The sequence below is a fragment of the Rissa tridactyla genome, chromosome 10, assembly GCF_028500815.1.
Source record: "Rissa tridactyla isolate bRisTri1 chromosome 10, bRisTri1.patW.cur.20221130, whole genome shotgun sequence".
Lineage (NCBI taxonomy): Eukaryota > Metazoa > Chordata > Aves > Charadriiformes > Laridae > Rissa > Rissa tridactyla.
Genome location: NC_071475.1, coordinates 17,232,085 through 17,245,522, shown reverse-complemented (window position 1 = coordinate 17,245,522; position 13,438 = coordinate 17,232,085). Strand labels below are relative to the sequence as shown.

The 13,438-nt window shown below is 42.7% G+C and overlaps 1 protein-coding gene across 9 annotated transcripts in view; it reads right to left on the bottom strand.

Annotated features, from left to right (window-relative positions):
* The window catches only part of POC1A (POC1 centriolar protein A), an 84,975-nt gene that overhangs the window by 58,124 nt on the left and 13,413 nt on the right, over positions 1 to 13,438 (bottom strand). For all 9 annotated transcript variants that reach the window (XR_008468677.1, XR_008468678.1, XR_008468676.1 and 6 more), the window contains exon 7: positions 9,230 to 9,363. Coding sequence is in view for 3 of the 9 variants with exons in the window: in XM_054216065.1 (XP_054072040.1) it covers positions 9,230 to 9,363 (134 nt within the window). In the remaining 6 variants the exon portion in view is untranslated. The remainder of the gene's footprint in view (positions 1 to 9,229; positions 9,364 to 13,438) is intronic.

Sequence of the window (13,438 nt, the reverse complement as noted above, 5' to 3'; positions counted from 1 at the left end):
AATTGGTGCTGACTGCTAAAGCACGGCTTGAGCAAAAGCAGGCATTTCACACCATGCATCTATTTTAATACATTTTCAACCTTTCAGAAAGCACACAGGAGGAGGCACATGAGAAGGATGAGGCAGGCACTCGGAGATGCAGTTAAACAGAGCTGGGAAATAATTACGTGTGTTCAAGCACAGGCGCAACAGACAAACTGTTCTGCTTAGAATGAACAGACAAGGACGCAGAGAGTGAAGTTTCATGTCAGCTGCTGAGCACCTTACTTCGCAGACTGCACTAAGCCTGAGCTTCTGCCCATGCTGGAATGGGCAGAGGCAGGGATGAGCACTTGGAAGAGGCAGCCTATGGCCAAGTTTGCTGGGGAAGTGAGCTGAACTAGTGACAGGCTGAAAAATCCACCAGAAAAGCCACAACAACCACCATCAGAAAACTCCACCACACACATACACTTCCTGACAGAAGCAGAGTTATCCTCCTTCAATTAAGATCATGGATCTCAGAAGCCAAGTAAGGAGCTTCTCACCATGTATCAAGTGGCAAGGACACACTATTCTATTAAGAGTCCACATCTTCCCAATGGGCATCACATGGAAATCTCATATCCATTTTGTTTCTGGTTGCCCTTCTTTCTCTCCTTTGTAAAAGCAAACTCATCATAAATCCTGAAGGTAGACAAATACCTAAAGATCACATTTGGGACAGACGCACAACTCACACTGCAGCCTGTGTTCCACAGTCCTGCGTGCTTTCAAATACACTGGCACAAGGTTATGCCAGCAAAACCGGAGTCTTCATGTGGTCACTCCCAGCGTGAAGAGTTTTAGCTTCCTTAAAACACATTAAGGTATTTCCATATTACCATTTCATCCTCTGTTATTTCCAAAGGTTTTGAGGTCTTCTCATAGCAACATCTCACTCGAGAGACCTTCCCAGAATTGATCTAGTAGCAGCAATTTCAAAATGCACGCGCAGTCATTAGCGTGACTAAGCTTGTTCAACCAACACAGCATTAAATAGCACAGATATTTCAAACCAAAGACACTGCCATCAACCAGCTGAGACAAAGTGTACTTCTGCCTTCTACTCCCACCCACCTTTCCCAGCCATTCAGCTCTCTGACCATACTCTCAGGAACGGAGACTCTAAAAAAATGCAAAAGACAAATAAACAGAAAGGGCAGAAACAAATGCATAGCCAGAAAACTGCACAGTGGTGAATCTTACTCAAAGATAACAGAGCTGAGGATACAGAAGCTACGCTGTGACTGTAATAAACCAGTCAGGGTTGGGAGGGCAAAAAAAAAAAATGTTCAAGACATTGCTTAAGACAAAATGTTCAGGAACAAGCACAAGTGAGGAATACTGGAGAGGAGCAATGTTTCACAAAACTATTTTTATCAGTCTAAATATTTCCGTGTATTTAGACAAAGTTTAGCACAAAACAAATCACATCAAAACAGGCAGTGACTCCGAAGTCATGGCATTCTGAAGGGAGCGGGAAAAAAAAAAAAAAAGGAAAAAAGAAGTCCAACAGAACATATTCCTCCCAAAATAGAAACTGCTATCAAAGACTGAATGTGCCTTTATAAATTGAAAGAAGTGGAACAGACAAGCCTATAGACACAACATCCTCTACAGATTTGTTGACATAAATTAAGTGAAAAGTATTTTTGCTACGTACACTTACAGCTTTCCTCCCGGATAGAACAGGTTTGCTACAGCAACATACAAATAATAGTTTCCCAAATACACTCACAATTTAATATAAACACACAAAACAAAAATAAAGCGCTACACATGCCAGTGGTTAGACACAGACTAACTCCCATTTGTTCCAGGTAAGCACAGCAGAGATCCAACAGGTTTCTGATGCAGTCCTGGACAACAGGCACATGGTCAGAGACTGAAGAATTCAAATCTTCCTTCAGATTCCGTCCCCCCTTCAAACTTACCGCTTGCATTAGAAGTGCCAAAAAAGCAGCAGTTGCCTATTCTTCTATACAAGTTGTAGGGAGAATTTTAAGCTTATTTCCCACGCAACTAGAACATGAGTGATACAGCAGCCTTCTAAAGGACCACTTTATTCCTCTTCCTGTAGCAGCATACAAATGCCTGTCTGTTAGTATTTCCTGAGGGTTCAGAAGTTCCAGTTCTGCATCCTCATTGTGCTGGGTGCTACACACAAGCTGCTAGCACCAGTCCCCAAATCCCTACAGCTTCTTGTCTCAGATTAAACATCAAGCTGCAGAAAGAAGGGATTGTCCAATGAGATACACCAAGTCAGCGGTAAGGAACATTTCTAGTCCTCAGCAGGCCAACAGCATGAGGACTGTGGCGCTTTTGTGCATGTCAAAATTTGACATTATAATAATAGTTTTGGTAATACTGGGAGAGCGCTGCAGGAAGTTTGAGGGAAAGCACAGAAGAGCACAAAAAGTCATCCACTGGAAACGCTGAGTGGGAAAAATATTGCCACTAATCAATATTCAACTCATCTCCTCTAGTGAAAGAGTACCAGGCAGGGTGGAAATAAGCCCCAAGGAACCTTGGAAAGGACAAATAGCTCACATACTGGATGCAGCAAAGAAACTGGAAATTTAAAAGAGGCAGCTATAGAGAAGGAATGGTAACAGGATCAGGCCTACTCCTTTGCAGCAGTGTTCCCAATGAACAACATTTGGGAAAGACCAAATAGCCATGCCATGGTAGCGGAAACACCCGGTGACATCCCAATTCTAGCTGCAGGAGTAGGTAAGAAGGGTAAGGCACAGCATGTTACACAATCCGATATATGTGCACACTACCCCCTGGAGACAGAAATTATACCTTCTCCTTGTTTTTCCACTTCTTACAGATTGAGGCTAATGATCACAAGGCCTTCATTGCCCTCGCAATTCACAGGTTGATCAGCTTACACTAAACATTAAGTGTGGCCTTGAAAAAAGATGTTCAGAACTATTCTGAGTGGCTTGAATGCATTCATCACCTAAAGAGATGGGATCCAAAGCCAGAACACAGATTACGACACTGAATGAGTGACTGGCAGGATGCTAATTGCATCAGTAACAATTGACACAGGGATGACAAGAGACAACAGGAATAGCATCCCTGAACAGAAAAGCTTTCAAAGGTGGAGCTAAAAATAGATCTCTCTGAAATAAATACTTAAGAGAAAGGCCAAGAGTTTAGTTTGGAGAAATGGAAATATACCTGGAGTAAACAGTCTTACCTGCATGCAGATAGCAGATGAATGTGTACTGTCTATAAATAACAAGCAGGTACTGACAGAGAAAGCCCTCTTGAACACCATTTCCTCCCCCATAGAACTGCTGGAGGACAGAAGGCACAGGATTTCAAGAGCAGTAGGGCCAACACCAACAGTCAGTTCAAGTCAAGAGAGGCCAGACTTGCGAGCTTCAGCTAGGAACAGAACTAACATTTTGGCTTCAGCATAACAGAAGAAACAAGAGCCAGGCTGGAGAAGGTCCAGGAATAAACCAGAGGAGAGTAGTTTAATAATGCACAGTGAAAGGAGAGGCAGAGAGGAAGGTAGCTGGAGAGACAAGTGAGGTCAAGGATGCCAGTAGAACTTTCTTCTCCCCCTCCTTTTTTTTTTTTTTTTTTTTTTTTTTAAATCCAGAGAAGAACCAGATAAGAGAGTAAGGAAGGTGCCAAAAAGCTGGAACAAAGCATATCTGGAGGATACAAATAGTTGAATTAAAGGAGAGCTTCCTCTTCCACTGCCCACAAAAAGGGGATGTAGAAGTGGGAAGATAAGAACCAGTACATTCAGTCAAACTCTCCCGGACTAGATTAATTGTGCGAAGAGAAGAAGACGACACAAGTGCTAATGAGGTCTGAGAAGCAAATGAGAGGCGGCAACAAGAACACTGGGATCCTAGACATGGGATCATCAGTCCAAGGCATAAAAGGAATAATAATAAACAAACAGAGCAGTTGCTGACACTGTTCTCAGTGCTTTCAAATATTTCGTGGCACAGGAGAAGAGGGCAAGTCACACTTGGACATTGAAATGACAGAGAGTAGCGTAGCAAAAGATGCTAAGAATACGTGATCAAGACATTTAAAAAAATACCAAGAGTAGGTAAGAAACTTGATAAATGCATTTGAGTGCCAAAGAACATAAGAGGGCCTGAGACAAGATGCTGATGTCACATGCCTTTCACCTATCACTCGGTTTCAGCAGCAGATAAAGCAGTGAAGAGGGTTCAATGAAGACCAATTCAAATTAACAGACCTTTTGGTAAGGCAGAAGCACTCAGTCTGTATCTCAGGATCAATGACGAACTTGCAGCAAGGACACCCACAGCTGTGAAGATCTATTCAATCTCATCAGAAAAGGGGAAAGACAATAGCAGGATACATAGTAGGAGAAGAAAGCTGAATTCAGAGAAGACAACAGAGGCAGGAAGAAATACACGGGACAAGATAGGTGACAGTTAGACACCCTTATTTCACAGTCTGGTAGAGGATGCAGCACATATCCTCCAGATGCAGCATCAGACAGGAAAATCCAAGTCTTAGAACGAGGCAAGAGCTGAAAAAAAGAAAAAGCTATGAAAGCCATGGATGTTTGTTGCCTTTTTGCAAACAACACAGATACCCTACAGAGGACGTGAAGAGTGGAAAAGGTGTCAGCATAGGCACTGTACACTGGCAAACAAAGATGTGCCGGACAGAGCTGCGTACTGTCCTACATCTCTAAAGGTAAGGACAAGAATATACTCATCAATGACCTGGACAAGGGGAGAGAGCACCCTCAGCAAGTTTGCTGATGACACAAAGCTGAGGGGGGTGGCTGACACACTGGAAGGCTGTGCCACCATACAGAGAGACCTGGACAGGCTGGAGGGTTGGGCAAAGAGGAACCTTATGAAATTCAACAAGGGCAAGTGTAGGGTGCTGCACCTGGGGAGGAATAACCCCCTGCACCAGGACAGGTTGGGGGCTGACCTGCTGGAGAGCAGCTCTGTGGAAAGAGACCTGGGAGTCCAGGTGGACAACAGGATGACCATGAGCCAGCACTGTGCCCTTGTGGCCAAGAAGGCCAACGGCATCCTGGGCTGCATCCAGAAGAGTGTGGCCAGCAGGTTGAGGGAGGTCATCCTCCCCCTCCACTCTGCCTTGGTGAGGCCACACCTGGAGTCTGTGTCCAGTTCTGGGCTCCCCGGTTCAAGAGGGACAGGGAACTGCTGGAGAGGGTGCAGCAGAGAGCTACCAAGATGATTAGGGGACTGGAACACCTCTCTTATGAGGAAACGCTGAGGGACTTGGGTCGCTTCAGTCTGGAAAAAGGACAGCTGAGGGGGGATCTTATCAACACTTATAAATACTTAAAGGGTGGGTGTCAGGAGGATGGGGGCAGGCTCTTTTCAGTGGTGCCCAGTGACAGGACAAGGGGTAACGGGCACAAACTTGAGCATAGGAAGTTCCACCTAAACATGAGGAGGAACTTTATTTTGAGGGTGGCAGAGCACTGGCACAGGCTGCCCAGAGAAGTGGTAGAGTCTCCATCTCTGGAGACATTCAAAACCCGCCTGGACGCGTTCCTGTGCAACCTGCTCTGGGTGACCCTGCTCTGGCAGGGGGGTTGGACTAGATGGTCTCCAGAGGTCCCTTCCATCCCTATGATTCTAAGAAAAGTGTTTAGATAAAAAGGGCAGATTCCTAGACACTGCACAACGGGGACAATAAAGGAGAGAAAGGGAGAGTGAAAGGGAGCTGAGGAGAAAAGCACGGGGGACACAGACGACAATGGCAACAAGGGATGTTTTCATGCAGAATACCTCTGACAAAGTCACAAAGATTCTCAGTCCACTGAGCTTTGAAAAACTCCTGTATAACTACACAGACCAAGACTGTCATGCCTGCACCTTCCTTCGCCAGGGAGTAAGGGCTACAGCTAACCAGGAACCAGCACCTTGTAATTGAATCTTCAGTAGCTTTAACTCCTCAAAGCTTCAGTTTAAAAAAAAAAAATTACAAGGGAAGAAGAAAGCACTCATATTTCCTTTTAATACTCAGAAATGCTAACCTAAAATCAATTGCTTGCTGTTTGCAAGACACCCATTCCCTCCCTTCACTGGTCCAGTTCTGTGCAGCCCTGAGATGTCCTCACACTCTTCAAAGACGACTAAGCCTGCACAGATGTCTAATGCTACCTAGGCAGAACTGGTAGGAGACCGTAAAGGAGCACATTTGTTTCCTGTGCACCTGCTCAGAAGATCTCGCTCTTTAGCCAGGCAGCAAAGCAGGGAGCACTTATGCCACCCAGGTAGGTGGAACGCAGCTACTTCACAGTTCAAGTTAAGGTTGCTTGGAGAAACGTAACTTTGCATTTTCTGTCTTCCTATTTATAAACATAACCATACAGATGTTTTCTAAATATTTACCGAGAACTTCCATTCCACTAAGGAAGTCAGTCTGGAAATGTTCTCATCAAACCGCCCCAAAGGGCAGACAGGCACTGTGTACATACCTGCTCTCCTTTAGCCACTCTCCAGAGGTAACTTAGGGGCCCCAAAAACATTCTGTTCCTTAATGATGATTCCGTACCAGAGGTGGACCTACGTACCAACCCAGTGTCTCATCTGTATGGAATTAGGCAAGAGTACTTCACAGCTTGAAGCGCTCCAGAACTAAAATATGCAGCACAATACAGAATGATATTTCGCAGCTGCAAGATGTCAGCTCCAAGCTGCAAATTCTGTCTCTAACGATCCTTCTGCTACAAGGAGGCCAGCTACATTACAATTAAAGACAGCAATGTAAACTTGGCAATCCTCCCTTATGTAAACTGCAGCTAATCAGCTGCTAACAAATTCCCGGCACTCCAGCAGTTGCGTCAAAGTATGTCTAAAGGACCTTACGTTTTTTTCCTTCAAGTGTCCATTCGCATCCAGCCTTCCCAGAACAACATAACAGCAGTCAGCTGTCGAGAGTCAGACCAAAGTCTCAACCAGCATATTCACCCACACAAAGTCACAACTCAAGAATGTCTTCAGAACAGGCTGTTCATTTGATGACTAACCTATAGCCCTCACTGAAAAAGGCAAATCTACTTAATAACCAAAAAAATCCACACCCACTTCATTTTTAGCCACTTGAGATATACTGGCAGAAATCACAGTGATCCTGGAGGAGAAAAAAGCAGCCCTCAGTATTAAGTGGCCTGGGTTTATCTGTGAGCAGAGCAGGCCAGAGAAGCAGCCAGCGCAGGAATCCACCCCAGCAGCTTCTGATGAAAGCAGGGCCTGTTGTTATTGTCAATGAAGCACAGGTTATCATACCACTTTTAGCAGAAAAGCAAGGTATCAGTTAAAACAGGCATTAAATGCACCAACCTACAGCAATATGGCACATGCCAGCAGCGGGAATGCCTGTCTAGGGCTATGCCAGGAACGGTTCACAGCCACCTCAGTGCAACAGCCTTCAAGAAGGCCAGAATGCAATACCAAAGGAGATGTAACCCCACAATGGCAGATATCCTTCAGCTGTGCCAGTGTCAAAGCATTTTGAATGTCAGTTAGATGCCTAGAAGAGAGTGGCAGGCTTCTAACTGATCTGAAACAGGATAGGGGGTGGGGAGGAATAATACAGAGCTTTAACTCTACTTCTGAACAGATGATTCACAAAAACTGTTTTGTAGAAGCCCGAGTCGAGCACAGCATCAGCCTAAAGGGACTTTTGTCTAATTCTGAGAGACCTCGATCACCATCATCAGTTTTGAACTCTTATTCAAAGCAATACCCTTTCTTTGTGCCACTGCACCGCTCAAAGAGAAGCCTACAGCTCAGAAGGGTGGAAAATGGAAAGCAGTTTCAGCCTCCTGCTGAACAATAACCTCCCTTCTTGAGGCAAGCATAAGAGGTGCGAAGACCCACGGTCCCTTCACACTTACTCTTTTCCAGAAATCTACTTCCTAAGCACTCACTTGGCCAATTAACACAAAAGACAAGTATGAAAATGAGATAAGGACAACAGTTTGAAGCTCTGCAGCCCTTGGTTGACAGGAGTATCCACTTAGTCGTGTTTTCAAACTAAGAAAGTTTTATGCAGTCAAGGTTTACGCGTTAGGATAGCCAGCATTTATCTTTCCCTCATTCGTTAAGGCATTTGAACCCTTTGGTCAGTTTAATCAGATCTTTCTACAAAGCAGAGCTTGAAGTATGAGGTTGTCCTATTTTTCCATTAATATGACAAAAAAGGAGAAAAGTTTATTGACACATAGTATAAGAGAAGTTACAGAACAAATGTGATCTTTTTAGACATCAGACAAGGTGGTCACTAAATAAAGCCACAAGAAGCCAGAATTATCAGTTTTGCATCTTACACAGCTACCATTATTGCTCAGAACCATCTCCACCTCCCCCAACAGCTTCAGGCTGTGTTTTTTTCCACAGCTGGTTTTGATGCTTTAAGACTCATCCCCCATTTTAACAAAGAGACAAATGGGTTAAACATCAATTCTCTTCATCCCTTTGGAAAGGGAACCTTTAAAGCAGGTCTGCTTCTCCATGCCTTTGAGCCCCACTCAGCATGGACAATTAAATTAGTCTATTTATTTTCATTTAACATTTAAAATGAGAGCTTCAAGCATTCATATAATTAACCATACAAGCAACACATCCAGCAGCATAATACTAATAGGTCAATCAGTTAAACTTAACCAACCAGCAGCATTTATCACCTTCAATTATTTAATTCAGACTCTTAACAAAATGGAAACATGTTCCCAAAACACATCCCCAGAATATATTTTCTCCATTTTACTGCTACTGTCCTCAAGTCTCCTGCCAGGTGAATGGCATTTATCTTCATAACACTTAAATCAGGGGGTCAAGTGTTATTTGCATCACTCTGGAGAGAGAGTCAGAGCTACAGAGAGTGCACAATAGACCCAGGATTAGAGTCTGGGAAACAGCTCTGACTGTAGCCCTTAGGACTCAGGTCTGCATCCTCAATACTGCAGCTCCCTTTGTCTTGTTTTCTCATCCTCTCCATTCCTGCCTTACCTCTTTCCCTCTCCATAGGCCTTCTCTTCAAGAGAGTCATGATCTTGCAGATTATTATTAGTACTATCATCATCATTTTATGCCAGGAAGTTTCCTAAAGACTTTTGGCCTTGAAAAATGAAAAGCTTGAGCACAAATTCACCCAGTTTGTTATGGGTTTGTACATTACTGTAGAAAAGGTTTTATCTTACCTGGTGACCATGAAGAGTATACAGAAGTCTTCCTTCTAGCAAGTCCAGAATTTTAAGAGTTGAATCATTGGAAGCAGTAACCAGATAGTTTCCAGAAGGGTGAAAGGAAAGACTGTTTACCACGGCACTGTGCACTAAAGATGGAAAAAATGTACATAATAATCACCAAGACCAGTTTACATAAGCCCAAGGCAAAAGAATAAAATAAAGTACAAGCACATTCCAATTTTCTGTTGTAAAGTTTAACAGGAAAATTATCATGGGGGAAACATTCCACAAAAACTCTTCAAAGCATTGGAGAACAAGGTCAGTATTAAATTCCTGTAAAAATAGGCACTACTTTATTGAGAGGAAAAAGAAAGAAGCTCTGCCAATTATTCTAGGAGATTTAAGACTACAAAAGCTTCCAGTGTAGCCCCCAGAAGAAACTATATGCGCAAGTAAGCAAAAGGATTCTGTGAGAGCACTGGACGTTGACATATTTTACCACCATGGAGCCTTGTTCTCACTCCCAAGTGATTCTAGGATATAATCTATACGTTAGTACATTAAAATGACTGAAATGATGATGAAAGACAAACTTAAAGTTGGCATTGCACAGGTTCTTTTGGTTTACTACCTGACTCTAACCAAGACTGGGTTTCAGAGGAACTAGGAAAGAATAATCAGCAACTTGAAAATGATCCAGTACGAGCATTGTTCCTTCAGCCCTCCAATTCACCACCAAAACTTTAAAACAAGTATGAATAGCCGAACTATCAAGAGTGTGAACTTCCAATAAAGCAATCCTCCCTGTATCACGATGAAGCCTAGGAGTTACTCTGAAAAGAGTTAAAGAAAATGCTCTAGGAAAAAAGTCAAACTACACTTTTAAATTCACTGTAACATTAAACATCTACCTAATGCAGGGCTTTTTTCTCCCCCCTCCCCGAACTTTCACAAAACAGGCTATTGAGCATATTTATTTAGGAGAACATGCAGTACTTCACATATGCACAGCTTTCCCAGCGTATGTGACACTACAGAATATTAAGACTATGCTTGCAGAGGGTTTTAACTATCCAATTACTCTTAATTGTATTATGTGCCCTCCAAATGTTCTGGTATCTCAAATCTACTACTACTACACACCCCTCCCCCCCCAAAAAAATTTATATTCCCTTGAGAGGCTACCGTGCCTTCCAAATCAAAACTTCATGTTAAGACCCTCAAAATACAATTTTAAAGACACTAGAAGCAAATATTACCTTTTGCAGATGCAAATTTGAAGCAAAAATCCGAAATAACCTTGCTCAATGGTAAAACAGAATACATCTACCTTTTAAACTCTCAGAAACACTAGATACCTCAGCTTAAGCTCTGAGAACATAACTCCTCTTGACCTGGACTACTAAAACACAGAGCAGAAAACCTTAACACAGATAACTTCTGAACAGTTATTCCTGTTAGTGAATACTGCCTCTATCACACAGCTAGATCTTCATCTACCCCCCCCAGCCCTGTATTAAACTATGTATTAAAGGAGAAAAAGTCTACGTGGAGTTTTTTCTCATGAAAGAGTGCTAAATACATTTCTCCTTTGAAAGTTTTATTCCGAGTGATTTGTAATATTCCTCACCCCATTAGTGTCTATATTCAGATAGCAAACGTTACTTTGTCAACTAAGGCAGGTCCTGGAAGAAATCACACCAGAGGCAGGTAAGTTAATGATACATACTCCAAATTCCAGATAGTGAATAAAGTATTTCCAGCTTCACCAAAAAAACCTTTTCATAATGTCAAGAAATCACACAGACCATGGCCACGTAAGCAGTCACAGCTTCTGTGCCCAAGGAGTTCTTGGCTGTGATAAGCTCAGAGAAAACGTGATCTCTCTTCTGCCAAACCAGCTCATACCTCCCATGAGACCATTCACAACACCTCTCCAAAAATTTGCCAACACATCCAGCAACCCTCACTTGATTTTATGTTGTAATCAATAAATCTGGTGCAGCGCAAGGTGGCATCTCCCAGTGATTTGTTGCTACAAGCCTACCTTTCTGCCAGCCAAGCCCTAGAAAAATAATGGCCAGTTAAAGGACTTAAACTGGGGGGTTAACGACTAAAATTGAGTCATGCCAGCCTATAGAGACTGAACATAACTGTTCTAAGTCTGACAATCCTAATTTTATGTTGTTGCAACAACTTAGTAACCACCAGTGAGAGGAAAAATTACAATGGACTAGACACAGCCACAGTCCCCAGTCAACAGACAACCACCATCCAGCCCTGTCTGAAACATATAGAAGTACCAATTGCTCTTTTTAAACATCAATTAAAAAATAGGTTAGAGCTGTTTCTATAGCCCTGCAATATAGCTGCACCCCCCAGCTCTGCACAGGGAAAAAAAAAAAGTCACGCAATAAACATTGTCCATTTTTGTAGGGGGCTGATCTGCTGTACAAAAAGAGTTAGTCCCAAGTAGAGGAGTGAATAAAGCATCTGCCCGCTCTCCTGTACAGTAAATGTGACCAGAACACGCTTTACTCAGCTTAAAAAGAAAAAAAAAAAAAAAAAAAGAACCACACTACACCACAGAAGAGATTTTGCAGTTTGCTCTCTACTTCCAACTTTCATTTACAAATGTCACAGCTGGAACAAGTCCCAGCAACAAGAGCAACACTGCTAAAAGACTCACCAGTTTTTGAAAACAACCCAACTCTAACGCGCAAGAGTCTGCGGCAGGGACACTTAAATCTATTAACTCCTCGACGCAACTCAATCTTTAAAATGGATTCCCTTGAAATCAGGCAGCACAAGCGCAGAGTGAGGGAGGAGGCGCCCTCTAGTGGGACGGAGGCGGCAGCTTCACATGCGAGAGCCACAAAACCGAATCCGATTTAGCCAAAAGGCATGAGCATAAACCCTCAGAAGAGCAAGACTCACAAACACGTCTCCAGAACACGGTACAAATGCATCAGTTTCCAGCCACAGGTGCATAAAGATACCACTGCAATTTCTGCAATTCAAGGTTTCTTCGGCTTTTATGACTATTCCTAGTCCAAAGTTTAATACACAATTAGGATTTACACAGTAGCTGTTAAAAATAACACTCATAACAGGAAAAGATGACTTCAATAGCAAGGGTGCCACTCTAAAATGCCATTCAGTAAGGGTGGGATACAAGGGAAACATATAACTCCAGGACACAAAAAATAAACCTGGCAGCCAACCTTAACGGCATTAGATTTGGACAATTTAATAGCAGTAAGTGGAAAGCAGGAAGAGATTATTTTTGAGCCAAGTTATACTGTGACTGGAAACACACACTGCAGATCTTGCCACTGTTGAAAAGCTGATAAAGTAGGTTAAAGGACAATCTGAAACTGTTTTAGTATTTAAATACATTACCTAGTAATTTAGCAACAAGACTTCAAAAAGGCATTTCCAAGTTTTGATACAGGTCACAAGATAACAATACTTTATTACACAAAGAATCACATGTCGGTATTCATTGTTGTAATTGTACCAGCTCCATACCAATGAACCGGAACAACAGTCCTCAAAAGGTTTGACTTCCATTAGATTTTGTTAACTATCAGAGAACTGGAAGTGACCATGAGTCCATAAGAATAACTGAAGAAAAAAATAAGTCACATTATATGAGAGTTCAAGGAGCTCAGGCAGGTTTACAGTTGAAAAGAGTCCAAAGAGTGCTCGACTGCACAGGGACAATACACTTGAGAGGAGGACCCTACATTTAGAAGCCAGGAATAAAACACAATCCAGGAGCTATAAGCCGATTCTAAAAATAAGGAATATGGTGGGGTTTTTTTATCCTAGAAAAAGCCCTGCTCCAGTGATGGTAGTGTCACCATCAGCGCTTAATAGTCAGATCAGATGACCATTATGGTAGTTCCATCTATATGCAAAGAGGAAAAGAACAGCCCTCTATATACAGCAGAATTAGAAAAGCATTCTGAAGTTTGCAGACTGTTTCTACTCCACAGCAACACCTCTTTCTGGTGAGCTTTTACTTACTTTTTTTATGGAACCCAAAGGCTTTCATAATCTCAACCGCGTCTCTGCAGGCAATTTGCATTTGCTTTGAGATGAGTAACTCCCATCACTCTTACCCCCCAGAAGTAGTCTAGTCTTGCACAGATTGCTGTGAAGGTAGACAAACAGAAGAACTCTGCAACTTAAACATCGCTACGCTTTCTGTGCCTT